General features: G+C 40.1%; 1 protein-coding gene across 1 annotated transcript in view; it reads right to left on the reverse strand.

Annotated features, from left to right (window-relative positions):
- Positions 1-27205, reverse strand: part of crybg2 (crystallin beta-gamma domain containing 2) — a 45076-nt gene that overhangs the window by 4188 nt on the left and 13683 nt on the right. Inside the window, exons 4-18 of the mRNA XM_055225357.1 lie at positions 14434-14481; positions 11356-11474; positions 8240-8492; positions 7745-7884; positions 7336-7462; positions 5889-5924; positions 5665-5804; positions 4506-4632; positions 4252-4406; positions 3486-3612; positions 3374-3406; positions 3070-3182; positions 1916-2045; positions 1367-1506; positions 832-955 (exon numbers count right to left, since the gene is read on the reverse strand). Coding sequence (XP_055081332.1) covers positions 832-955; positions 1367-1506; positions 1916-2045; positions 3070-3182; positions 3374-3406; positions 3486-3612; positions 4252-4406; positions 4506-4632; positions 5665-5804; positions 5889-5924; positions 7336-7462; positions 7745-7884; positions 8240-8492; positions 11356-11474; positions 14434-14481 — 1812 coding nt within the window. The remainder of the gene's footprint in view (positions 1-831; positions 956-1366; positions 1507-1915; positions 2046-3069; positions 3183-3373; positions 3407-3485; positions 3613-4251; positions 4407-4505; positions 4633-5664; positions 5805-5888; positions 5925-7335; positions 7463-7744; positions 7885-8239; positions 8493-11355; positions 11475-14433; positions 14482-27205) is intronic.

The following is a 27205-nucleotide window of genomic DNA, read 5'->3' on the forward strand; positions in this document are numbered from 1 at the left end:
TTGGTGACTAGATAAAATGGACTTGGGACTGGACTTGGACTTGAAGGATAATGACTCAGGACTTGACTTGAGCCTTGAGACAACTTGATGCTTTACTTTACAGTAACTGATATCATGTTGTCAGATGTGCTATAAATACTGGGGCTGTCACATTAAATTGGATTAGAAGCTCCCTCACTTAAAGGTATGACTTTACGGGAACTACTACATAGATGTGAGGCCAAAGACTTGAGACCCACCTCTGCTATTAGAAGATTTAAAGGTTAAGGTATGCTTTACTGTCCCCGTAGAGAAATGTGCCCTCTGAATTTGGGTTAAACCTGCATTTGTCCCACTCTTAAATGTCAGGAGCAGTGAGACCTGTCTCCAGAAGTAGGTCTTGAGATAGTCTTGGTCAGGACCTCAGCTGGAGGATTTGACCTGTTGTGTGTGTTTTGGGTTTATGGAGGAAACCGGAGTGCCCACCCAGACTCACTGAGAACACACAAACGCCCAGGAGTCAAAACCTTCTTGCTGTGAGGCACCCTGCCAGAGTGGTCTCATTGGAGATATAATACAATGGGAAATGGACCTTGTTGTTACTATAAATTATTTTCAACCAATTAGTTTTACTTTTGGATATTTTTTATGACAATACAGTCCAGTGGATACTGCTCCCGCCAGTGCATACTGTTGTTGGGTCCCTGAGCAAGACACTTAACCTGCCTCACCTACACAGTCCTGTCCCTGAGTGAGAGGGACATCAGATTGTACCATCTGAAACTACTGTGTTCCTTTGTTTCTTTGGGGTTTTTGCTCCTCAGGTTTTGGTGTGTAGGAGTTTAAACTGACCTGTCTCACTGGATACATGGAGCCGATGGTTTGCATGGAGCTGAACTTAGGCCAGTTTGTGATTTCTATTGGCTCCAAGAGGAACTGGCGCCCCCTGTAGTTACTGTGCTCACATATCACCCAACTGCAAAACAATACAGCATTACGTATTCATTAATAACATGTTTAAAAAAGTTACTTGTATCATTTCTGCGGTTTCTAAAATGTAGGTGAATTGACAATATTGGAATTTTAAACAATACTGACTGTGTATTGTTTCTGTGCACCCACTCTTGGCGTTTTGTACATAAAAAGGGAGGTTATATGACATGTTCAGTTAAATGCCATGTACCCAATTTCTGTCAATGCAATTTGCAAAGATATATCAAATAAGCAGCTCATGAATTTAATGCCACGTGAAGTGAAGCAGACTCGATGGAGCCAGAAGCGCGTCAATTCTCACTTCCTATTTGGAACATTTCGGCTAACAGGTTAGCCATGTCCATTTATATAAACAGTCTATGGTTACAGCAGAGATGGGAGTTTCACTCCTCACCAGCCGCTGTTGATGCGCAGAGACAGGACGTGGTTGTTGTAGCCTTCTTCCACTAAGCTGAAGATCTCTGTTTCCGTGGTGATCTCTCTGCCCTCCAGACACTCCAGACCGAACAGTGAGATGGACGGGATCGATAGCATCTGAGAAAAAGACAACACAATGAACTTTTATTTAGTACAGGCCGTTTAATGTGGGGCCGCTCCCTGAGAAAATGTGAGCAAAGAGGGGGGCACTTTTTTTTCTCTCCCAATGTAAAGATTACTAAAATAAAAATAATGAAAATTGAAAGACTGGTGTGGTCCTCACTAGTGAATTACTAAGATCACAAGGTTTAATTTGCTAGATATGCTTTTTGCCACGAGATAATTCTTATGTCTGAGTTTTAATGAAGAACTGGCTCATCTTCAGTCAAATATTAATCCTCCCTCTTGAATGTGTTTAAAATAAACAGAACATTTTCCTTTTCAAAAACAAAACTATAAATGTGAGTTAAAAAATACCAGAATGGACCAAAATGTTTGTCATATTTATAATGTTGTAAATACTGACCATTGGCACGACCTTGAGCGAGCGCAGGTAGCAGCTAGGAGGGCATCCCATACTCGTCAGGTTCGGATAATCTCCCTCTGACAACACGTACATATTTCCTTGGAAATCTTTATTCTCATACAGCACCCAGCTGAAATCACAACACAGAGAACTCACTTTAGGATTATAGTTTTACCATTTAAAAAGTCTGGCCATTTTGTGCCTGTGTAAAACAAACACTTGACACAGAAACAGAACCGTATGTAAATCGGCTTTTTATATAGTTTCCACCTTCAAGGCTCAAAGCGCTTTACATCAAGAAACCTCTCACCTTCACACACCAGAGTTTATAGACACTGGGGGAGAGGTGGGTTAAGTGTCTTGCCCAAGGACACAACTGGAATTGAACCGCCAACCTTTGGATCAGTGGACAAACACTCTCCCAACTCAGCTACTGTCATGTTGCAGTGTTGGGAAGTAACTGAATACATCGAACAATAGAGTTTTTCCATGGCCGATACCGAACCCAATGACCGGTAATCTCTGTCGATATTTTAGGTCTGATGTGTAGGGCAGATTTGGATTATTTTCCTCCAGTTATGTCATTTAAATTTGCCACAAACTCATCCACAGCCCTGTTTCACCACAAGCCATACAAGAGCTGTGTACAAAATGCAAAATACAGATACAAAATTATCAATGCTAGAATTAATAATATTATTATTATTACAATGTTTAGGGTGACCAGACGTCCCGGGACAGTCCCAGTTTAGAGCCCTGTCTCCCCTGTCCCAGTGGATGTATCCAAAAATATTGATTTGTCTCAGTTTTATTAAAGAAATGACCAACTTGAAACCTGCCAAAAGTATAGAGGGGGATATATTTTAGCAATCGACTGTTATACGTTTTTGATGCTATTTGCAGGTTGAAGGCTCTGGACACACAGGGGCAGGTGGGATTGTTAAAACAGATGATTTAAATTCACAATATGACATATGTTTATTCTTATCCGATACAAATTATAACATTAAACATTACAACATTTAACTTCCAAATGTAAATTTTAAAAGAAAAGAGAGATTAGAAAAAAGTGACAATTCTAAACCAAATTCCACCAAAGACTAAACCAGGACTGACTGAATTTTTCAACATAAAGCTCATAATTTCTTCCTCACCTGCCACCCGCCACTCTGCAGGACTTAGGGAGTAGTTTGTCCGATAGCGCCTCCTTGTTGCGGTCAATGGCCAAGCACTGGCCTTGGAAATCTGGCTCGGAGTACAATAATATCTGTAGAAGAAGAAAAGCTTAAATTTGATTTAAGCAGAGGAGCAGAGGAGAGGGGAGGAGGAGCAGAGGAGAAGGGGAAAGGATGAGAGGAAAGGAGCAGTGGAACAGAGGAGAGGGTCAGGTGGAACAGAGGATGTAGAGAAAAGGAGCAGAGGAGAAGAGGATTTAGTAAAATGTCCTACTGTACATACTTGATTCCTGTTGGTTGTGTTGTCTTTTGGAACCTAAACCCAAACATCAGGACATTGATATTACATAATGTCTTTGTAGACTGAATAAAGTTCACGTGTGTAGGACACTCACAGAGAGGATGGGTTGGATGGAGCAGATGCGATTAGCCACAGAGCCCCAGTCTGCAGAGTTATTGTAGAAGCCTTTCTCCAAAATGTACTGGTGTCCTGAGTAGTCCACATGAGAATACGCCACCCACCTGAGGGGAGATAGAGAAAAAAAAAAAAAAAACATTATTGGAGTACTATGAAGTACTAGTACTGCTTTTACTACCCACAGATCTATGCCAAGTCAAATGCATCTTACTGCATTTGTGCGATTATGAAAATAAAGTCAAACATTTTGGCTTCTTTAAGTCACACTGATGGAAAGGAGGCTGTGTTTTTTTGCGAGTTTGTTCCACCAGCCTTCGGGTCAGTGAGCAGACGTTGTAAGTGACTATTTTACCCTGCAGAATTATGTTAAAAAAAACCGCAAATCTTAATTTAAAACATAGTTGAAGAAATACTGGTCCAGATGTATCAATCCTGGGGCAAAACTAAAGAAAAAGTGTGTAAACTGTGAAAACAACTTGTACCGTCTGTGAATGTGCTGCGTCTGATTTACTGTTGGAAACTGTGTGTGTTATTTCTGCTGCAAAACTGTGAATGAGACCACAGCATCAATGTCAGGATTTTCTCCGCCTCAATAGAGATACAACTTAAATCTGGCTCTATGTCATGTTTATATACATTTTTATGTAGTGTTTTTGCACCTTCAAGGCTCAGCATGTTGGAAACAGTTTGTTTATGAAATGTGGATGGTGTTGCTGTAAAGTTGCTGTATTATTATGACTCACGCTCCGCTGAGGACGTGGATGGATCGGGTGGAGGTCTTAAACCCAAACAGTTCTACATCAGCAATGGCCTCCGTCACTTCAAATGTATTTTCTGCCTGCTCCTCTTGCTCCTCCTCCGGCTGCTCGAACATCACCAGCACAGGGTCAGTCAGGTCCTGCAGGTGAAACAGAGAGAGAGGGAGGGGAGAAGTTAAATATAAGTGTTTTAACTCCTATAGGAACAGCTGACATTCCTCTGTACTGTCTGTACTCACCGCTCGGATGACACGCACGGACCTAAGCTCAGAGTCACAGCCGCCCCAAATCCTCCAGTCCTGATAGTCCCCCTCCTCCAGGAGATACTGGTGTCCACGGAAGCCCTCCTTCTCAAAGCCCACCCAGCTGAGAGAGAGAGAGGAGTTAATATCACAGAGTCTTGTTTAGGACTTCTGTAGACCTGGTTTAGCCCTAGTTTAGATCATAGACTGTATATATAAAAGGATATAGCTAAACTGCTAACCACTGTATTCCACATAGGAGGTGATCATCTGCAGGCTTCTGGATCCATCGAGTCTGGTTCCATTTCACTTTCTATTAAAAACTGAAATGGAACTTAAAATGGTCTTAGGTCTTAAAATATTCATAGTAACCTGCTCTACATGATCTTCATATTTTTATTTTGCTATTGTGTTTGTAAATCAAAATATCAACATTAATAACAGACAAATCAGGCGCCTTCTTTCCCCAAGCTTGCTCCCTCTAGCTTTGGCAACAGGTTTGATTAACAGCGTTGCTAAGCGCTCACTTCCTGCTAAACCAGTGATGAAGTGGCAAGAAGGGTCGTGACATTCAACAGCCTCGCTCCAGATTGGCTCTTTGGTTGCTATGATACTCATGGTCGACTTCCAAATATGGAATTTGGCTCCAAATTGGCCTCTATAACTGCTCTAGCCTCAATGAGCTTCATTTCACTGGAGCTGAAAGCCGTGGGTGACATCACACTCAATTAGTCCATTTCTTTATACAGTCTATGGTTTAGACCTGGTATAGTCCCGTTATAGACCTGGTTTAGACCTGGTGGTACTCGGAAGGATAGTCGGTGGGATGGATTTTTACAACTAGAAACTATATCTAGGGTATTTATTTATTTATTTGGAAGTCTTAAAAATTAAGTTTTCCCAAGTTTGACCATTATAATGAAATTTATAATTATACGTCCTGGTTAATGTTACACACATTGAGGTAATCCCATAACTGTTACCTAGCAACCATAGTGTAAATAAGGGTCAGAGTTTGTCTCATTAAAGAACTGTCAGAAAATTTAAGCAGTATTCATCCACTAAGAAAATAAACAAATTTAATCTAAACTAAACCCTGTGCCCTTTGGCCCCAGGTCCCTTTAACAGATAATCTCCAGGTATAAACAGCACTCACATCCCTCCCATGACCTTGAGTGACCCCACGTTGTGCATGAATGCCTGCTGTCCTCGCTCCATCCTCGTGATGAAGTCCCGGGCGTTTGTAGTGATGGTTCTGGATTTACCACAGAAATATGGCTTCTCATAGACGACCATCTGCACATGCACACACACACAGGCAGGGGGCAGTGTTACATACAGACAGACGCTTATAGATTGAATCAGAAGGTTTTGACTCACCTTTGGTTCTCCCATGTTTTCTACCCGGGGCTCTCCCTGTAATTCACACAAGTTTTATCATTAGAACGGATCTGTCAGGTTTGAAATAACTGCTCCAATTAGTCCAGTTTATAAACAACATCATAAAAGACTTTAATAAGAGGTTGTAAACAGTGGAAGAAGCACTCCATTCTGTTTGTAGAGGTAAAAAGTTACTCAAGTAAAAGTATTGCATGAAAAAAATCTACTTAAAGTACATTTTAAACAGGTACTTAAATACTTTTACTTAACAGTAAAAAATAAAGTATTTCACACAAGTGTTGTTCATTTGTTAAAGTGTAAATGTAGTAATATTGATTTAAAATGATCCATATTTTGGTCACAGCAATGGTATGAATCAATTTCTTAATTTTCTTATGAATTTTGTGTATTTATTTTGCTCAAAGCTGAAGCTTGAACTCATAAATCTTTAGTCAGGATGTTACCACAAACACAGTAAAAATAACCCCTCAAATCATATGAAAAGTACTACTTTACTTTTCAGTTCTGCTGTGGAGTAGTAAGTACAGATACTGCTCTCAAATGTAGTGAAGTAAATGTAAAAGCCACTGTAAAATGTACCTAAGTAAACTACAGATACCTAAAAATACTACTTAAATACAGTATTTTAATACTTGCACTTCGTTACCTTCCACCACAGGGTTTAAATGAGAAAAGTTTTGCTGCTTGTGCTGAGAGAGGCTTTGGTAGAATATGTTCTACCAAAGTTTTGACACTAGGGGGTGATGTTTTACAAAGAGGCTGTTTGAGGGAACAACAGAAAAGCCTGCTGCCTACAGGACTCTTTTCTGCACTAGAGTCCAGGGTTAGTTATTAATCCCTCATGAGGGTAATTCATTTCTACTGGATTAAACCATAGACTGTATATATAAATACACACAGTTAACCAAATAGGAAGTGAGCATGGGTGCACTTCAGCTCCATCCAATTCACGTTTCACTGAAAAACTGCGGCCCCTCTCTCTCTCTAACTGCTGCTGTCAGACTCATCATTTTGGTCTTAAAATGTTTGTATTAACCCGCTCTACATGATCCTGGTGGTTTTATTTCACTACTCTGTTTGAAAATCAAGATATAAACATTAATAATGACAAATCAGGCGCCTTCTTTCCCTGAGGTCCTGCTAGCATTGATTGACAGCATTGCTAAGCTAATGGAGGAAATGGGAGGAAGCCCACACAGACATAGGGAGAACATGCAAACTCCACACAGACGCAGGGAGAACACGCAAACTCCACACAGACGCAGGGAGAACACGCAAACTCCACACAGACGCAGGGAGAACACGCAAACTCCACACAGAAAGCCTGAGTTCATCCTGTGACTTTCTGCTCAGTTTAACTTTTCCGCCGTCAGAGGACTGAACACTATTTTGAACAGATCAAACTATGAAATAAACCAGCTCTTACAATCTTGAGCGGGTGCAGAGAGGCGACGTATGGCTGCTTCACTCCCCAGGCCTCAGGGTTTGAGTAACCTCCGACCTCCAGGACCCGAGGAATGCCCTGGAAGAACGGTTCAGCGTACACCAGCCACCTGCAGGGGGAGACAGAGAACATCATCATAAACACTACAAAAATATTTACCTTTATTTAGCCCTGAGAATCTGATTGATATTAAATACGTATTTTCAGGAGAGACCGGGCCAGGAGGTAGCAAAGTTAAACATAGTTTAACACAGTTTAAATATACAAACAAAAATAAACATATAGAATACTAAAAAAACCCAACACATTTATCTTGAATAAAAACATGAGTTTTGTGTTAGTAATTTAGGCGCCTATGACATAGATATAGATAGAGAGATGGGTGACTCACAGGCCAGCGTTGATGATGACCGAGTTTGCTTTGATGGGGAAACCAAAGATCCGAGCATCTTCTGAAGTGTCTCTGAAAACTACCTTCTTCCCCTCTGCGTTCTCCTCTGGGAACAGGCTAATCTCTGGAACACTGTAGTCCTGAAGGTCCAAAACAACAGGTATTTTAAAAGTGTAGCATTTTTAACTGGTTGTTTACCAAACTGTTGTCATGAACACTAAAACCAGTCGTCTGATCACAAATGGGATGTTTAGAGTTTTTTTGTACAAAATACTGACACAGAAAATGTTAAACTGAACAAAACCATGTCACTGCTTTGGCTGGTATGTTTCATGTTATGGCATTAAACTCATCTATTTCCATGGAGACAAGCAGGTGGCATTTTAATACACTACTTCTCAGTCAATGTCTTTTTTTATTTGTATATAAAATGTAGAAAGTAATAAAAAATAAAATAAAAAATTTAATGTAATAGTAAATATTCAATGCACTTACTCTGACCACTCGCCGAATGGACCCGATGACACACCTCCGCACGGGCTTCTCCTCTGTCAGTGAATCACTCGTTTCCTGTTCTCCATTTGTTTCATTTGTGTGTCCCCCGTTCACCTGTCCTCCGTTCACCTGTCCTCCGTTCACCTGTGGCATCTGCTCCTCCACTGGGCCAAAAGGATTTGTCAACTCGACCTCTCCCTCGTCCAGCGCGATCTTCTCTCCTTTAAAATCAGGCTTTTCATACAGTACCCATCTGTCAACACAAGGGGGCAGTGCTCTCAGATACACGCGTGAAATCAGGAGTTCATTTTATACGAGAAAAATGCTACATAAAAAGTCCACAATCATTTTAATGCGCATAATTGATAAATGCATTTTCAGTATTACTAGGCTAATACCATAATGTAAAAAGTATATCTGCATTTTAACCTTCAAACATACAAAACAACCAAACATGATCGAAATGGACTAATCCTTGAATTATAAAGGTGCTAGTGGTCATTTAGGGACGGGTCTGTTTAAGATTTTTTTGTTTTTGATAAATAAAATAAAATAAAAATGATCAGAGATTTCTATGAAAATGCATTATTAAATGAAATACCATTTATTTATTTAGGCACCAACTTTTGTCTCTAAATGCAACTAAACCTCACTTTTTTGTGGTGGCACGTATTTAGTGAGAATCCTACTCATTTCAATTGAGAATTTGGGAAGTTTTGCCCCCTTTCTCTCTCTGTCAAGGCAGCTCCCTTTCTCTGGGGGGCGTTAAGTTCGAGGGACTGGAGAGCTGTGTTACTCACTGTCATGGATGGATGGATGGATGGATGATACATAGGACAGATGGATGGATAGATGATAAATAGTTGGATAGATGGATGGACGGATAGATGGATAGATTTGTTTGAAAATAATCAACATTTTTTGATAATGTCTTTTATTGTATAATCTGTACAGTTTTATACTGATGCATTATGTTTTAATGGGACTCACATCTGTCCAGGGAGAAATGTGGCAGATGAAAAATTGTTGTTTATTTTACTGTTTTTGTAAATGTCCCTAAACTCTGGACTTGATGAGCAGCCAAGCGTCTTCACTCTAAAAAACTTTGTCCAGTGACAGGATGAATTTTTCTTTTATTATGGATCAGACCTGGACGACTGCTGGATTACACAGACATTTACGGACATCTTTGGGAATGTAAATTGTACTAATAAATACATTAAATTGCAATATAATAAAGATCCAGGCACCAAAATAACATCTGAAAATTGTTAGAATGAATGAAATGACTGAGTTGAGTCTGAGTTGGAGACAAACGGCTCATTGGAGACTTCATGTACAAAATGAAGGCCTCCTCAGATCCCCTTGTCTACCTCTCAAAGTCTGGAGAGCGTCATGTTCATTTCATTCATTTTAATTTTGTTTTTAATTTTCGTTTTAGTCAATAGAGTTTTGTTTTGACAGAGCATCCGGAACATGAGCAGTCTTTAATTATGAGAGATATTTATGTAGAAAGTGACAGCTCTAAACAGGTGCTGTAGTTCTGAGGTTTAAACATTCCTCTCTCTCTTTATCTCTCTCTCTCCGGTGTGTGTACTGGTCTCTGGACATGTGGGCTATTCGAGGCATTTGTATACAACGTCACCGATCAGTAGAGTTTGGTTTTGACAGATTGGATGCACTGATGAGGCTTTGATTAGAGAGTAGATTTGTGAAGACGCCGGGTGAGTGGTAGAACAAGAACTGGTTTGAGTGGGAGGAGACGGCATGAGGAACAAACACAAACAAAACATGACTTTAAACAGGAGCAAACAGAAGCAAAGCATTGTTGTAATACCTGTGTGAAACCCATATGCAAATATATCGGTGGAATTTAAGAGTTAAATAAAAACACAAGATTCAATTTTGTTTGGTAAAATCATTATTTCTTACCTCTCATGTTAACAAATTGTGAACTTGATATTTTGCTATAGAAAATATCAAATTTTTTGCCTCAGTAAAAGGAGCCTTCAGCATTTTAAAGAACAGAAAACACTCTGTTCCACCTTGTGATGTCATCAAGTGGTAATACAGGAAGTGTTCCACTGTGGTTTTAAAGTCCATACATCTTCAATAAAGACATTCGGATGATTTTTCAGACCTGAAGATATTGTAGACTTTGTGTGGCTCTCTCAACTGAAGAAAAGGTAAAATTATTATTATTATTATTATTATATTTTTTAAATAACAATTTAAGGTTATTCTAGTGTATTGTAGAGCAAAGTAGTTCAATTGAGGCTAAAAATGTTGTTTTGTTTTTGTGTGTTGGCGGCACGGTGGCTGAGTGGCAACACTCATGCCTCACAGCAAGAGGGTTTGGTTCGATCCCCGGGTCGCCAGGCCTTTCTGTGTGGAGTTTTTCATGTTTCTCCCTGTGCCTGGATGGGTTTCCTCCGGGTACTCCGGTTTCCCCCATCAACCAAAACATGAACGCCCTTCGAGACAACTGTTGTTGTGATTTTGGACGTTACAAAAATAAAATGAATTGAATTGAATTAAAAATAGCTACTACCACTTGACGAGGTGGAACAGAGCATTTTGAGCTTTGGAGATATAGACAGACTAATAATAAAGTGTTACTCAATCATGTGTGAATGAAACAAAACACAACTCCAGGTCTGTTTTTGAGGAGGTACCAGCATTATAACATGGTTTGAAGCTCACAAGAGTCAGTTTGTGCAATAGAAGACCTTTAAAATGGTTAAACACAGCAGAAATGGGTCATCTATAGTAAAAAGTAACACATTTTTAACAAGGTAATGCAGTAACTTTTAAAAGTACTATCCCAGTACAGATATGTTTTATAGGCAGCTCTTGAGGTCAAAATAAATAATAAATGTGCTGTGTTCTGTCCGCATTAAATTATAAAGAGTTTTATTTTTCCGAGAATCAGGAAGTGTGCTTTAGCTTGCTAGTTGTTGTTAGTTAGATGCTTTGAATGCATAAGGTAAGTGAGGAATAACTTTGGACCATTGCAAACGGTTTAAAATGAACTAGTTCTGTTTGCATGTTTTTAAGGCAGTAAAAATCAGGTGTAGAGCCTTAACTGTCCTTGTTCACTGTTGGGCCACACTCACCCTCCTCGTATGACTCTGATGGAGATGGTTTCTTCCAGCTCCCAGGATGTGGCGTCGACGACATCACTGCGTATTTCAATCCTCTGCCCACACATGCCAGGACGGTCAAACAAATACATCTAGAAAACAAAACATCATAAAAAACATTAATAACTGCTCATACTAATCGAAAACATAGAGCACACCAATGAAATCTAAAAGCTCATTGAGGCTAGCAGTTATAGGGGCCAATTTGGAGACAGGCTCCATATTTGGAATTCCGTCGGCGAGTATCAATGAAACCAAAGAGCCAATCTGAACAGAGGATGTTGAAGGTAATGCTGTCAGTAAAACCTGTTGCTATCGCTAGTGAGAGCGACCTCGGGGAAAGAAGTCAGCTGATTTGTCTGTTATTAATGTTCATATCTTGATTTACAGACACAATAGAGAAATAAAAACTCCAGGATCATGAAGAGCAGGTTAAATAAGACCAAAATGACGAGTCTGACAGTAGCAGTTACATAGAGGGGCCAGAGTTTTCCGATGTAAAGTGAATTAGAGTCGATGGAGCCAAAAGGGCGCCCATGATCACTTCCTATGTAGAACACGGCAGCTAGCAGGTTAGCCTTGCCCATTTATATGAACAATCTATGATAATGTGTTCATGGGAGGTTCGCCAAGGAGTGCAGTAATGAAAGATGGTTAAGCTAATTTTGCTTCTGTTAACAAATAAAAAAGTTTTGATGCTAGGTAGGCGTGTATAACTGGGAGTGAAGTGATGGCAGATTACTGAAACTGAAGCAAATTAAGCCCCGATAACACATGTTATTCAGGTATCGGTATGGGTGAGTACTCAGACCAAATCACCAATCAGGAACCAGATTGCATCTACGGATCCTCATTCGGGAAAATACAAAGACTGTCACTGTTGGTGCTGGTAGCTAATGCTAATGGCCAGAGCAAGTTAAACACTTAAAACATGAGAATAATGACAGAAAATAGCTTATAAACTCATCACTGTGAATCATTAGGATGCTCAGAATGCATACAGTAACTTTGGACCTCTACAAACTGTTTAAAATTAACTACTTCTGTTTTTCACATTTTTAATACAGCAAAAATGGTGCAGAGAGACTTTGATGGACCCATGTGAGGTCCCCAGGGGCAGATAAATGTCAGCTCCTCCTCTGAAACCTCCAGAGTCTGAAACTCTTTGTGCAGATACAGGCCACGGCAGGTTTGGCATTTTAACTCTATTATTGAAATAAGCCAACTGGATCAAATAGAGAGGAAACAACTGCACTGGAGCCAACAGAGAAGAAACAACTCAACCAACACAGAGGAAACTCAACCAACACAGAGAAGAAACAACTCAACCAACAGAGAGGAAACAACATGACTGGAGTCAACAGAGAGGACAGGGGGGAGTTAGAGTACATTTTGACAGAATTTAAATTTAGACAGAATTTAAATAAATCCAGAGTTTTATTATGTCCCGGTTTAGTTGGAGGTTTAGTCCTGGGTTTGGTCCTGGTTTAGTTCTGGATTTTGTCCTGGGTTTAGACCCCAGTCTCGGTCCTGGTCTCAATCCTGGCTTACACTTGATTTTTGTCATGTAATACACAGATATATTGTAAAGCAGCTCTTAGAGTCGAGGAGAAATTACTGTGTGTTGCATGTAATAACCAGTGCGTTGTTAGCATCTTAGTTGTTAGCATTGGCATCAGAACATTGCTTTGGTCTTGTGAGAAGCTTATAAACTTATCGCAGTGAACTTTAAAAATCAGGCACAGAGCCATTAAATCACATTTTCAAACCATGAAAGGAAAAAGTCTGTATAAACTAGTTCTAAATGAAATATCAGGCATGTGGCGTTAAGAGCAATAGTATTATTTACAGCTTTTTACAAATTTAAAAAATTCTGAACTCCCACAAACTGTGGATGTGAAACTTGAAAACATTACGACTACATGTCCGACCTCTGTCCTCTGCATCTTTCTCATGTTTTGTCTATGGTCAGGGACATAACTCCAGTGTGCTGCATTCTCCTCCGAGTGTGTGGGACAGATGAGCTACAGACTTCTGTCAGTGAGCTTCTGTTTGTGTAGGGACGTTTCAGTGGATTCCAGAGGCTTTTGGTGATGTGGCTGATCCGGTCCCACCTCATGGTTCAAGCTTTAGTCACAGTGACACTGAACGAGGTAATCCTACACTTAAAGTCATATACTGCAGGAGTGAGGCTTTGTAAACTTTGTAAAAGATAAAATAAAGTTAAAGAACCACTTGAAAGATTGTGATTTAAAATTGTATAAACTTGGCCTAACTGTGCTCCCAGATATGTGGTAAACATGTTCACATTAAATATATATTGAAAGCATGATTTTACTTTTAAACCTTGTGTTGATTATTTTGTGTCTTAGCATAAAGGTGAACTTGTTTCTCTGTAGGAATGTGACACAAAATTTATTTTAGGATGTCTCCACTAGAACCAGTCGCTTCAGTCACTGGATACTGGTATTCCTCTTCAGGTTGACAAGAGGTCTAGCAATACATCTTTTTAGTGACTGCAGGCGTCTCTTAGTGACGCATTCTACCTCTCTGTAAACAGCTAACCATACATCTCTTTGTGACCTTGTACGGATAGTAAGTAAAATTAGTTAAGTCCTTATAAGACCTGCCTTCTATAGATAGTACCTTGAAAAGGCTTTAAGTACTGGAAAACTCCTCTGAAACATAACGCATGTGCCTGCTGTCTGTAACTTCATTCATCTGATCAGATAAACTTCTTTCAACTCTCTACTTGGTCTGCAATCTCTTCCTTCACGATTTCATATCTCTTACTGATAACAATTATGATGCTGATTTATTCATGACTCAGTGCTAGTGCAGCCTCTGCAGCTCAGTGAGTGAGTCCTGGAGGTTCTTTCACATGATGCCTGTGTCCAAAAACTGAGAATGAGACACGCTTGTATGTGTCTCTGCAGGTGAAGGCTCTGGACACAGGCTCAGAGGGGAGGGTGGACCGCAGTAAGAGCTCCGGACAGACAGTTATTTTTATTTGCATCATAATAGACTTTTAAAATAAGACAACAGTTTTACCTTTCCAGGCCGAGGGTTGAGCTTCCCATGTTCCTTCTCCTTTGTGAGCTGTGAAGACAAAATATATATTGACAATTAGCCATTTCAGGTCAAACAGTGTAATCAGTTTACACGCATGATCAAATGTTCTACTTTACACATTTAGGTCTGGTCCAGTCCCAGTCCAGTCCAGAGTCCAGTTCCGGTACAGTCCCATTTTAAGCTCGGTTTTAGTCCTTAGGTTTTGTTTTTTTCGTATGTTGCAAGTTGAATTGTTTAAAAAAAAAAAAAAAAAAAAAAAAAAAACAACTGAAAAATGTGACCTTTGCCAAGGTTGTACTTTTCAAGGTTTTGTCCTGGTTTAGCCACAGTTTAGTCCCTGGTTTAGACCCGGTTTAGTCCTTGGTTTAGTCCTATTCAACCATTTCACAAAACCTTTTCTTCACAAATTGCTTCTTGATTGATGTAAAACTTTATATTTACAACAGTTTTATCCCACCAATTAAAAATGAGTCAATTAATTGCTAATGCCATGCCATGCTAATTAGTTGATTCTATTTCAATGATGAGGATTTCTATAGGAAACAGCAGACACGAGGAGTGAGGGAGATCAAGAACTGGCATTTTTGGTTTTATCTGTAAAAAGTCAGATTAAAAATGATTCACAAATTTAATCTGTTTTTATATAAATACACCGTTTCCTAGTATCTTTTCTGCATAAATACTAGTTTTTGCATGAGCTCCCCCTGCAGGTGTAGTCTTGTGAGTGCAGTTGGGGTCATATGTTGGCCTTGTCTCAATTCGCCAAATGCACCCTCTGAAGGGTCCCTTCGAAGTACTCTTCAAAGTGTAGTTTGAAGGTTCCGGTCGAGAATCTGCCCTCCTCAGTGTAGCCTCCATCTTGCTGAAGTGGGACAGGCCCACACCACGGACCGCACTTCCACCGCTGTCTTTGAGCGTACGATATGTACATTACGTACGTTATTTTTAATGTTTATTTAATAGAAGAAAAGTCAAAATGTCGTCGTCACAGCAGTTTCTTTTTTTTTTTAGATTGAATATCAATAGGCAATTATAACGTTAAAGGTGATTTATTTTATTTTTTCCCCAATTGTAGCTACTTCATAACTTTAACAAAATATACCTTGTGAAAACATAATAACAGAGGTAACAATATAATTTTGACATTCATAGTCTATAAACCAGAGAACACTGATTAGTTGTACATAAAGTGGGATATTGCAGTTTAACAATTCGGTATTTTGGCCAGTGGCTACACCACTTTAATAACAGTAGAGGGCACTGTTTCCTTTCTATGCTGTGCCAGTTCTTTCCATCTTATTATTGTGAGGTATTTTCTAGCAGTGCAGCGCTACATCAAGCTAGTATCTTGATTTACTAACACGAAGGTAAATGACATGTGCCCACGAGGGGGTGCAGACCTATGGAATGTACCGAAACACATGAAGATTTTGTGCACGTCTCAGGACTCTATTCTGTCCTTTCCTGAGAGTCCATTGCGTCATTGTTCACATTACCTGTGTGCAACTCATTAAACTCTGACTTTGTTTCTCTTGGTTACGTCCGATCTCCATGGAAACGGTGGAAAGGGAAGGGCAGGTTTGTCGGGCGCATTCAGTAGGGTGCGTTGAAATGGGACAGCCCTTGTCGCGCCGGAAATTACGTAACTGCCCTTCAATGCACACTTCCAATGGTGATTCTAAGGCCAGTTTGGCGAATTGGGACACAGACATAGAGATACAGAATAGTTTTGAGAGCTTTTGCCACGCCCCCTTTTTGTTCAACCAATCGATGGGCAGCACATGTCTAGATGACTACAGGCTCAATAAAGTGATTTTAATATAGATTTGGACATAGTGAGTTCTTAAATGTCATAATGAATTTACTTAAATTAGGATAAAAGATATAGAATACATTTAAAATATAACTTTGCAGTGTACTGTTACTTGGGATTTTGCTGTCCCTCCTCTGGACCACTGTCCCTCTTCTGCACAACACAGCTCAACAGTGAAGTAATTTCCATATTTTTTTCCCCCATAGTCTTTTCTAAAAATCCAAAGAGTTCAAAGATCACTGAGGCTAGCCAGCTACGGGCTAAATAATATTCATAACACAGCTGTTTTAAGTCCAAAAAGCACTTTAAAAACACAAGATTCTGCAAAATGCTTTCATAACTTTGTGGTTTATAAAGTTTCAGAAACAGATTTGAAATAAAATTACATGTCTTGTTGTCACTGGAATGTTATTTTATTTCTGAAAGTCAATGAGAAAAATGAATGGGGAATTTTGTTGTGGTTCCGCAGAGTGGGCGTCTCTGTTGAGCTCCATAGACAGAGACATTAGCTCAGTTCAGAAGTCAGAAGTCCTCCGTCACTGGATCAAGCCAAGTTTAAGTCATTTTAACTACAGATTATTAACAGTTATATAAGAACAGGTGTATAAGCCAAAAGGAAATGAGCCAATGTAATGTGTAGTTAGTATATAATTAATATGTAATGTATAATTAATATGCAAATTATTGTGATCGCCACTAAAATGTCAAACAACTATTTAGATACACAGGACAAGGTGTGGTCCATATACTATTTATGCAGAAAAAAGTACTAGGAAAGATTATATAAAAACAGATTCAACTTGTGAATCATTTTCAATCCAACTTTTTGCAGTTTAATACCAAAAATACAAACTCCTGTTTGTATGTTCATATTAACCCGCTCCACATGATCCTGTTTTTTTTATTTCACTATTGTGTCTGTAAATCAAGGTATGAACATTAATAACAGACAAATCAGGCGTCTTCTTTCCCTGAGGTTGCTCCCGCTAGTGTTAGCAGCAGGTTTGATTGACAGCAACACCAAGCACCTGCTCCCTGTTAAACTAGCAGGACGAGGTAAGGGGTGTTACCTTCATCAGGCTCGCTCCTGATTGGCTCTTTGGTTGCTATGATACTGACTGTCAAATTCCAAATATGGAACTCGGCTCCAAATTGGCCCCTATAACTGCTGCTTCCTTTGAGCCGAGCGCTGTGGGTGACGGCACACTCACTTAGTCCACCTCTGTATACAGACTGTGGTGTACAGCACGGTTGCTAGATAACAGTTACGTAATTCCCTGGTGTGATGTCATGATTTCAAACCAGGAAGTAAAATTTTAAACCTAAAAAAATGGTCACACTCGGATGGGGAAAGTACATTTTTTAATATAAACTTAAAAAATAATAAACCTTAAATGTGTTTTAAGGTGTGTAATACTGTTTTAGTTTAGCTCACGTTCACTGCGTTGAGTTGGTATTTTGTAGATCTAAAGTAATCTTGTTCTAATATGCAAATATGTCATCTGCATCATTACAAACATAGCACACATTCCAGGCGTGTTTTTGTGACAGGGGCGGAGCTTAAGGAACAAAGATGTTTAGTGACAGACGGATTACGTCGGCCTAAAGTGACATCAGTCAGAGGAGTCAGAGGAGTGAGAGGTCCTGTTAACATCACTGATCTCTGTCCCTGTCACTAGAGCTGTGTTTGTACACAGAGTGAGGAACATAAGGCACATGACACTAAACAAACTAAGAGATAACAAAACGACAACCATAATACAAAAAAAGTATATCTTTTTTTTTTTACTTTTTACATTTTGCACAAATGCACAAAAAGATTCTTCTTGTTTCAGTATTATCTTATCTGTTAAGTTTTTGACACAGTTTGACTTGTAAATGAAAGGCATGTAAATATATTATGCAAACATGGCTTTTGAAGCTTTAAACCATGTTCTAATGTTGTTAGCTCCTCAAAAACAGACCTGGAGTTGTGTTTTGTTTCATTCACACATGTTTAACACTTTATTATGAGTCTATTACACATCTACAAAGCTCACAGTGCTCTGTTCCACCTTGTGATGTCATGAGGTGGTAGTTTTCAAGTTCACAGCTCTGTTTAGTTCAGTAGAGATTGGCAATTTCAGAGCTGAAATTCTCCAAATGATTCTAGTGAAGGTGAATGTGGGTGAGTATAAAAACACAGTGGAGCACTTTCTGTATTACCAATTCATGGCAAGTGTTTTCTGTTTGAGAGAAGAACTGAGCCTAAATATGCAGGGTTTGTGTGTTAAACATGTGTGAATTAAACTAAACACAACTCCAAATGCTGCATCTTTATATTGTGCATCTGACCCACACACAGCTGTAAATATTGCGCTGAAAGCGTAGAAAACAATGCTGTCCTGTAGTTTTAAAGCAGTCTAGGGCCCTGCGTTCCCCTTCACACAGGCAGGACTCAGGTCTCAGGTGGCTGTGGTGTTGTTCAGACTGAAATGTGACCCATCTGACCATGAACCAGTTTGATCACAAGTGTCTATGGTTACACTGCTCAGTCCACTCCCACATTCACCTGCACACTATGAGACTGCACTATGGGAGAACACACAGAGGATATATATACTCACACTATGGAGATATGAGACTCTAAGGGTAATAAAGGTGTTCCCATTATTTATGTGACAGTCACTTAAAAAACACTTAAAGCAACAACATGGAATCCACACCCTTAAAGAGCTCGTATTACACTGTTTCTGATGTGTATTTAGGCTGAGTCTATGATTAGAACAAGTTTTTCTATAAAGACCATAGACTATATAGAGAGGTAGAGTAACTGAGTGTGACGTCATCCACAGCGTTCGACTCCAAATGAAGCTCATCGAGGTTAGAGCAGTTATAGGGGCCAATTTGGAGCTAAGTTCCAAATTTGGGATTTGACCGCGAGTACCATGGCAACCAAAGATTCAATCGCTGGTTTGGCAGCCGCTGGTTTAGTGGTTATCAAACTTGTTACTAAGGCTAGCGGGAGCGACCTCAGGGAAAGAAGGCGCCTCATTTGTCTCTTATTAATGATCATGTCTTGAGTTATAAACACAATCGTGAGATAAAAACACCAGGATCATGTAGAGCGGGTTAATACGAACATTTTAAGAACAAAATGACAAGTCTGACAGCAGCAGTTACAGAGAGAGGGGCCACAGTTTTTCAATAGAAAGTGAATTGGAGCCAGAAGTGTGCACATGCTCACTTCCTGTTCGGAACACGTGGCTAGCAGGTTAGCTATGTTCATTTAATATATACAGTCTATGATAAAGACAGTATATTTTGCAGAGGACATTCTAAATAAATTCTTAAATTATCTAAATAAAGGCAGCGTTGGAATTTTGAGAATTGTGCCAACTCAAATTGCACTTTTGTTTTGATAGTGATAAACTGTGTAGGCTTAAGGCACATAAATTTGATAAATAAAAGGAATAAACCACTTCACATCAAATCATCCTCACGGCAAAAGTGCCACTTCATTCCCACAATTGATAAAAAGTGATTCTGTCTCGTAACATTTCAAAAACAAGACACAAACATGCCTCAAGTCAGTGGATCCACATCACCTCAATGATCCAGCTGTCAGCTCGTTTAATCACAGAATGTCAGCGCGAGGCGTGTCTGAACCACAGTAGACAGTCAGATATCTCCGAAGGGTGTGGGGATTAACAGTTAAACAAATATTAGAAATACTAAAATAATGAGGTTGAGCTTGTGAAGCCAAGTAAAGTATACAGCCGCTGCAAGCAAAAACCTGAACGACTCCCTCAAAACCGCAGAGCAAGTCGCGACTAAATACAAGTTCACTTTCACACAAAATATGGCCCTTTCTGTGTACATAGTGTTAATCTGCTAATGCTACCAACAGTAATCTAATCTGACGAGGCGCTGTACCTGATTTTTTACCGTTTTAAAAATGTGAAAACCAGACCTAGTTCATCTTAAACATTTTGGAGTTATTCCTCACTTTACCTATGCATTCAGAGCATCCTAATTATTCACCATGATGAATTTATAAGCACTTTTCACTACTCTCAGAGACCGGAGCAGAGTTTTGTCCTCACGGTAGAGATAACAAGTAGCGCGCTAACCCACACTTCCTTTTAAATTCTAACCCACACTTCATTTATAATTAGATGCAGACAGTACAATGTATCTGTACTAAGACACATTTTCCTCAAATACACAGGAAATAAATCGAGTACAGGACTTTTAAAGGTGCTCTCATCTCCATGCGTGTCTCCATGGAGATGCTACAGTTGTTTTAAGTTGCACAGTATCACCGAAGCAAGTTCCTGATTTTGTTCAAACATGACTTGTGTTGAGTTGTGTTGAGTTGTGTTGTGTTGAGTTGTGTTGAGTTGTGTTGAGTTGTGTTGAGTTGTGTTGAGTTGTGTTGAGTTGTGTTGAGTTGTGTTGTGTTGAGTTGTGTTGAGTTGTGTTGAGTTGTGTTGGTGGTTTTAAGGTTGAATGTGATGATGTCATAATGTCACACTCCCAGACAGGGGCAAGAGACACTTAAAGACAGTCAAATAAGGCACAAGCATACAGATGTGCAAAATATATGTAGGCTGTGTACATGAGGTGGGGGGTTAAGAAAAACACTGAAGATGAACCAAGGACAAAGTGTTATCTGTTACATAAGGACCAACTGTACAACAGCTACAGAGAGAACAGTGTGAGTGTAGTCCTGTCGTTCTATGGAGTTCTACTGGGGTTTTTTGGGCTGTGTGGAGTTGTGGAGCTGCCTGGAGTTGCGTACAGTTGTACTGGGCTGTACTGAGTTGTGTTGGTTTGTGTGGCCTTGTACACAGAGGTTTGGTGTGTGCTGGTTTGTGGTCATTAACTGAGGCAGTAACATGAGCCCATAGAACAGAACATGTGAATCTCATGTCAGTACATGTGCTGTGTGTGCGTGCAGGTGGGAGGGGAAATATTTGCATACAACTCGATTTGATCACTCTACAAACTTACAGACAGATGTATTTTTCCACAGTATGGCATTAACCTTATCCATGTCGATGGAGAATGTTCCAAAGTATGGTTTACGTTCTTTTTCTATGGAATCATGTGGGTGACGTGGTACCTCACACGTGCAGAGGTGGACCCCTTTAGAAGAAAGGTTACACAGTGCACCTTTAAACTATGGGCTCTTTAGATGATGTAATGTCTACACAACTTATTACAGAAAATTATGAGTTTAACAGTCGAATGGTTTTGTAGGAGACGAGCGAAAACATCTACAGACATGTTTTATGGGCAGAGCCTGTTCTATAGGATCAGACAGGTGAAATCAGACAGGTGAAATCAGACAGGTGAAGACAGGTGAACATTGAACGAGTATAGACTTTCAGCAGATCCACTCTGACTGTGGAACACGGCTCATTCAGGATTACCACAAACCAGACACCTCATTACTCTGTTCTCGTGTAACTTCAAAGAGATTTGTTGACATCTTTGACACTAAAATTTGCATATCATTAGCGCTCGTTTGGCTCAGTTCAACTTTTATAATGAGAGAAATCACTTTATTTGGCTCAGAGCTGGATCAATATTATGACGATGATACAACAGCTGGTTTTATTGTAAAGTAATAAACCAAACTGAGCTTTAGAGTGCTCTACTAAACAGGTACAAATCCATTACTGAAGTGAACGTGCTAATCGTTTACCCCGAGGCAGCTGTGGCTTCAAGTGGATACTGAATGAATAATACATGAAGCTGTAACACGACTTTGAGGGTTTAGAAATAGAGAACAAATATAAAAATAACAATTAGAAAAGTTTCATTTAATATCAGTAAAAATGATATCTGTCAAATGGAACATTTCACGTTTTTGACACAGAAATGTGTTTTGTTTTTTTAATTACTATGACTGATGATACAACAAGAAAAATTTTGGTTTTGTTGCAAGGTCTCGAGTGGAAATTTGCACATTTGAACCATAGGCAACTAAGGAGCCAATACGGAGCAAGGCTGTTGAAGGCAACATCCCGCCCCATCGACACCGCTGGTTTAGCATGGATGGGCACTTAGCCCATGTCAATCAAACCACTCGCTAACACTAGCAGGAATGACCTCAGAGAAAGAAGGTGCCTGATTTGGCTGTTGTTGTTATATCTTGAGTTATGAACACAGTAGTGAAACACAAACACCAGGATCATGTACAGCGGGTTAATATTGACATTTTAAGTCCAAAATGACGAGTTTGACAGCAGCAGTTCCAGAGAGCGGGGCCACAGTCAATGAAGCCAGAAGTGCGCCCATGATCACTTCCTGTTTGGAACGCAGCGGCTAGCAGGTTAGCTATGTCCATTTATATATACAGTGTATGACTTCAACAAGACGTGGGCAGTATCACTATTTTTAGACCTTTCGGTATGATCACGATTCATGCAATATGTTTTTATCTGATGGTAAAAGGGAACTAAAACTGCTGCTGCTTCACTGTGATTGGTTAACTCCACTTGCTTGTTTCGATGGAAATATTGTTCCTGGTTATAAAATTCCACAGTATCAAACCACAGTATCTATGGGGGATGTTCTGAAATATGGTTTTAACTTTTCATTTCTATAGAAAGTTACACAATTGTGCTTTTGTAAAGAATGTTTCTATTGGCTTGTGTCTAGTTTGTTTACTCAGTATCAGTGGAAAACCTGCAGTTACCACAGGCTTAAAAGATTAAAGCCTCTTAAACAAGCAAAAGCACAAAAACGATGAGTACAGGTCCCATTTAAAACAGACACTATTGTCTGTGGAGGTTTCATATTTGATAAAACATTTTAAGAGAGTGAAGAGATGCCGTCAAAAGTCAACAACGCATGACAACACGGAAGAAACCCAACAAGCAGGTGCCATTTTAGGTACATCATAGATTTGTTTAGAAGATAGCCAGGTATAGGTTGGGTTTGTGAAAACATTGTGAATTTCTCTAGTTTAAACCTGAGCTGGAGGTCAGAGGTCAAAATTCTCAGGTGGAGTTTGCCATGTAACTGTCAGACTGCAGATGTACGGACCTGTTTAGGTTAACATCTCTATAAAAAACTGGCACAAATTTCAGCGTCTTCTGTCAGTTTAAATAAACAAAAGGGTTGTCTTTTTGTTTTTTTTCACAATATCTTCATAAAAGTGAAAAAAAAAACCTTTAAGCCAATAGGTTAATATGACAAGCTTGTGGAGCCGATCCCAAACTAATAATGAGAAGGTTCAGCATTTGTGGATCTGAAGTTTGGATATTTCATTCGATGATAGTAAATTTCCCAAAGAGTTATATAGGCTCGTGCCCTCTGTTGACTGTATATATATAAATGAACATAGCTAACTTGCTAGCCGGCGCGTTCCAATTAGGAAGTGATCATGGGCGCGATGTGGCTTCATCGACTCTGACAGCAGCAGTTACAGAAAGCGGGGCCAGGCTTGTCATTTCAGCCTTAAAATGTTCATGTTAACACACTCTACATGATTCTGGCGTTTTTATTTCACTGTTGTGTCCATAAATCAAAATATGAACATTAAGAACAGTTGCCTTCTTTCCCCGAGGTTGCTCCTGCTAGTGTTAGCAACGCTGTCAATCAAACCTGTTGCTATGTGCTGTTCCCTGCTGCAGTGCGGGCGGGGAGGGCCTTTCTCTTCAACAGCCTCTCCACAGATTGTGTCTTTGGGAACTCCGACCATGAGTATCAGAGCAACCATATATGAAACTGGGCTCCAAATTGGCCCCTGTAACTGCTAGCCTCGATGAGCTTCATTTGACTGTCCATGGAGAGGAGGAGAAAAGTAACGTAGTGCACCTTTAAATCCAAACTTTTTTACATGCAATGCCCCATACAGATTTTTTTTTCTATTTTAAATATTGAGAATGACTTGATCTCAAATGAACTGGTTTTAACCACAGTGACCTCTCACTTCAGTAACTGCATTCTTAAACTCTAATGAGGTGTTCATAATCGCCTCTGTTATTTGAAGGAGTTCCACCTTCGTATAAAATGATCTGTACTAACAAAGATGCCCTACCTCGTCATACTAGGTGGCTACACAGTATCAACAGGTTAGCCAGGCTTAAATATTGGACCAATACAGACCCAGGAGAACAAAACATGGAAGGTATAGGCTCACGACAGAGTCAAAAACACTTTTTGACTTTGGCCTGTGCCTTTTGAGATTTGAAAATACTGAGAATAGCATCGAACAGGGGTCGGCAACCCGCAGCTCCGGAGCCGCATGCGGCTCTTTCATCCTTATACTGCGGCTCTGCGTGGCTTGGGAAAATACATTTCAAGTATTTAATTGAAATGTATTTTATTTGTGTTAGTTCTTTTTATTGTAGTTTAAATTGGAAGATTATTGTGATCTTGAAATATTAAAATACAATTATATTTTCTTATTTTTCGTTGCTCAAAGTAAGCGTCACACTCATGGCACAATGTTAAAAACAACCCCGCTCACGCGTCACAGATGACAGTTTACAGTTCTGTGTAAAGACACAGATTTTTAGACGCTGTACGCATAGGGGTCAGGAGCAGGAGGATCTTCTCCGACGTAACTTTCACCCGTCCATCATGACGCGCTAATAAGCTCGTCCGTAGACATATAATGAAAATCCTGATAGGAAATCGCCACAGAAATCTATTTGATGTAGTGGCAAGTTTATTATATCTGTGAAAGGGTCGAGGGTCTGTCACCTGCTCGTCTCCATGGAGATGTTATTTGCTGTATCTGGAATTTTCACAGTATTGCTTTAAACTTATTTCCATAGATGGACAAAGGTGGTGCATTCAGGCCAAGTTATAGGTCAGGTCTGTGGAGAGGAGACCCAGGAATAATGCCTTTTCTGTATGATCAAGAAAGAATTTAAAGGGCCCATATTATGCTGTTTTCTGATATGTTACACAGTTGTTTCCTCATCACAAACATACCTGGAGCTCTCTCAAACAGAAAACACTCTTCCACCTTGTGATGTCATGTGGTAATACGGGAAGTGCTTCACTGTGTTTTTAAACTCCACACACCTTCACTAGAATCATTTGGATCACTTCAGCCCTGGAGGTATAAGGAGCTGTGAACTTGAAAACTACCACTTCATGACATCACAAGGTGGAACAGAGCATTTTGCGCTTTGGAGATGTAGACAGACTAATAAAGTGTTACTCAAACATGTGTGAATGAAGCAAAACACAACTCCAGGCATGTTTTTGAGAAGGTAACAGCATTATAATATTGCTAACATGAGTCAATGTTGTGTAATATAGGACCTTTAATATTCCGTAAGTTAGTTTAACATAAACATAAACATTTAGAGAAACCATTACCAGTGCCTGGAGTCATTAGAGTCATGTGATCCTTGTTTGGTTGAATCTATAGTTTCTTGCTCACACTTCTGCATCTGTCTCAACTTGTCCTGATTAAACATGTTTCTGAACGAATGCGCCCTCAGCCACGGCACAGGCCAGGCAGCTGCTGAGACAAGTGGATTAACAACACATATCTTCCTCTCTTTCTCCTCTCTCCCCTCTTTCCTTCCCCTTTTCTTCTCTCTCTCTCTGTCCTAAATGAATGTGATGGCACAGGGACAGGCAGCTGCTGAGACAAGTGAACTAACAACACATATCTTCCTTTCTTTCTCCTCTCTCCCCTCTTCTTCTCTCTTCCCTGCTCAGCTCCTCTGTTTCCATCCTCCCCCTCTCCTTCCTCCACTCTACTCTACTCTACTCCTCTCTCTCTCCTGAATGAATGTGATGGCACTGGTACAGGACAGCCGCCGAAACAAGTGAACCAACAGCCCAACTTGTCCCTCTTCTCTCTCCCCCTTTCTCCTTCTCCCTTGTATCCTCTTTCTGTCTTTCCCCTCATCTTTCTCTCTACTCCCCTCTTCCCTCTCTCCTTCTGTAACCCCTCTACACTCTCTTCTCTCCATCCTCCCTCTCTCCTCCTTTTCACTTTGCTCCTCTCTCCATCTCCCCGTTCTCCTTCCCTCTGTCTCTCTTTTGCTCTTTTTCCAGCTATCTTTCTGTTCTCTCTCTCTTCTGAGTGAATGCGCCCTCAGCCATGGCACTGAGACAGAACAGATGCTGACTCTGCACATGTCAAACAGACAAATGAACAACAACGAAGTACTCCTCCTCCCTCTCCTTCGTCACCTCCTCCACACTGTCTCGACCCTCCGCTCTCTGCTCTTCTTCCTCTCATCCCCTTTCTCTCCTCTCTCTCCTACAATCTGCTCCTCTCTCCTCTAATTTGCCCCACTTCTCAATCCCCCTCTACTCTCCATCCTCCTCTCCAATCTGCTCCTCTCTCCCCTCTCTCCTTTACCACTTCTCCTACACCCTCCTCCCCTGTTCAAATCAGTTCCTCTTTTACCTCTCCCCCTCTCACATTTGCCCCCCCCACTCTCTCGCTCTCTTTTCAACTCTCACTCCAATTTGCTTCCCTCTTTCCTCCTCCCCCTCTCCTCCACTCCGATCTCTCTCTCCCCTATAGGCGTTCGTATAAAGGTCTAAAACGTGACTTGAGCTGAAACGTGATCCAAAAACATTCATTCTCACATTATAGATACAATGTAAATGAGAGGAGCACATGTTATTCTAGTCCAGCACGCACAGCCCCGCCCACGTGTGAGACGGTTGAGCGGCAGCACATCAGATCGGGATTTCTGTAAAGCTAAAAAGAGTTGCAAACTTCTTTGCTTCAAAAAGATAATAAGCATTTAACAAGCTAGTTTACACAATGAGACCTACACAAACCACAGACCGCATAAAGAAATGGACTAAGTGAGTGTGACGTCACCCACAGCGTTTTGCTCCAAATGAAGCTCATCGAGGCTAGAGCAGGTATAGGGGCCGATTTGGAGCCGAGTAAGTAGGAATTCCAACCACAAGCATAGCAACCAAAGAGCCAAATTTTCAATAGAAAGTTAATTG

Source organism: Periophthalmus magnuspinnatus, chromosome 11 (assembly GCF_009829125.3).
Source record: "Periophthalmus magnuspinnatus isolate fPerMag1 chromosome 11, fPerMag1.2.pri, whole genome shotgun sequence".
Taxonomy (NCBI): domain Eukaryota; kingdom Metazoa; phylum Chordata; class Actinopteri; order Gobiiformes; family Gobiidae; genus Periophthalmus; species Periophthalmus magnuspinnatus.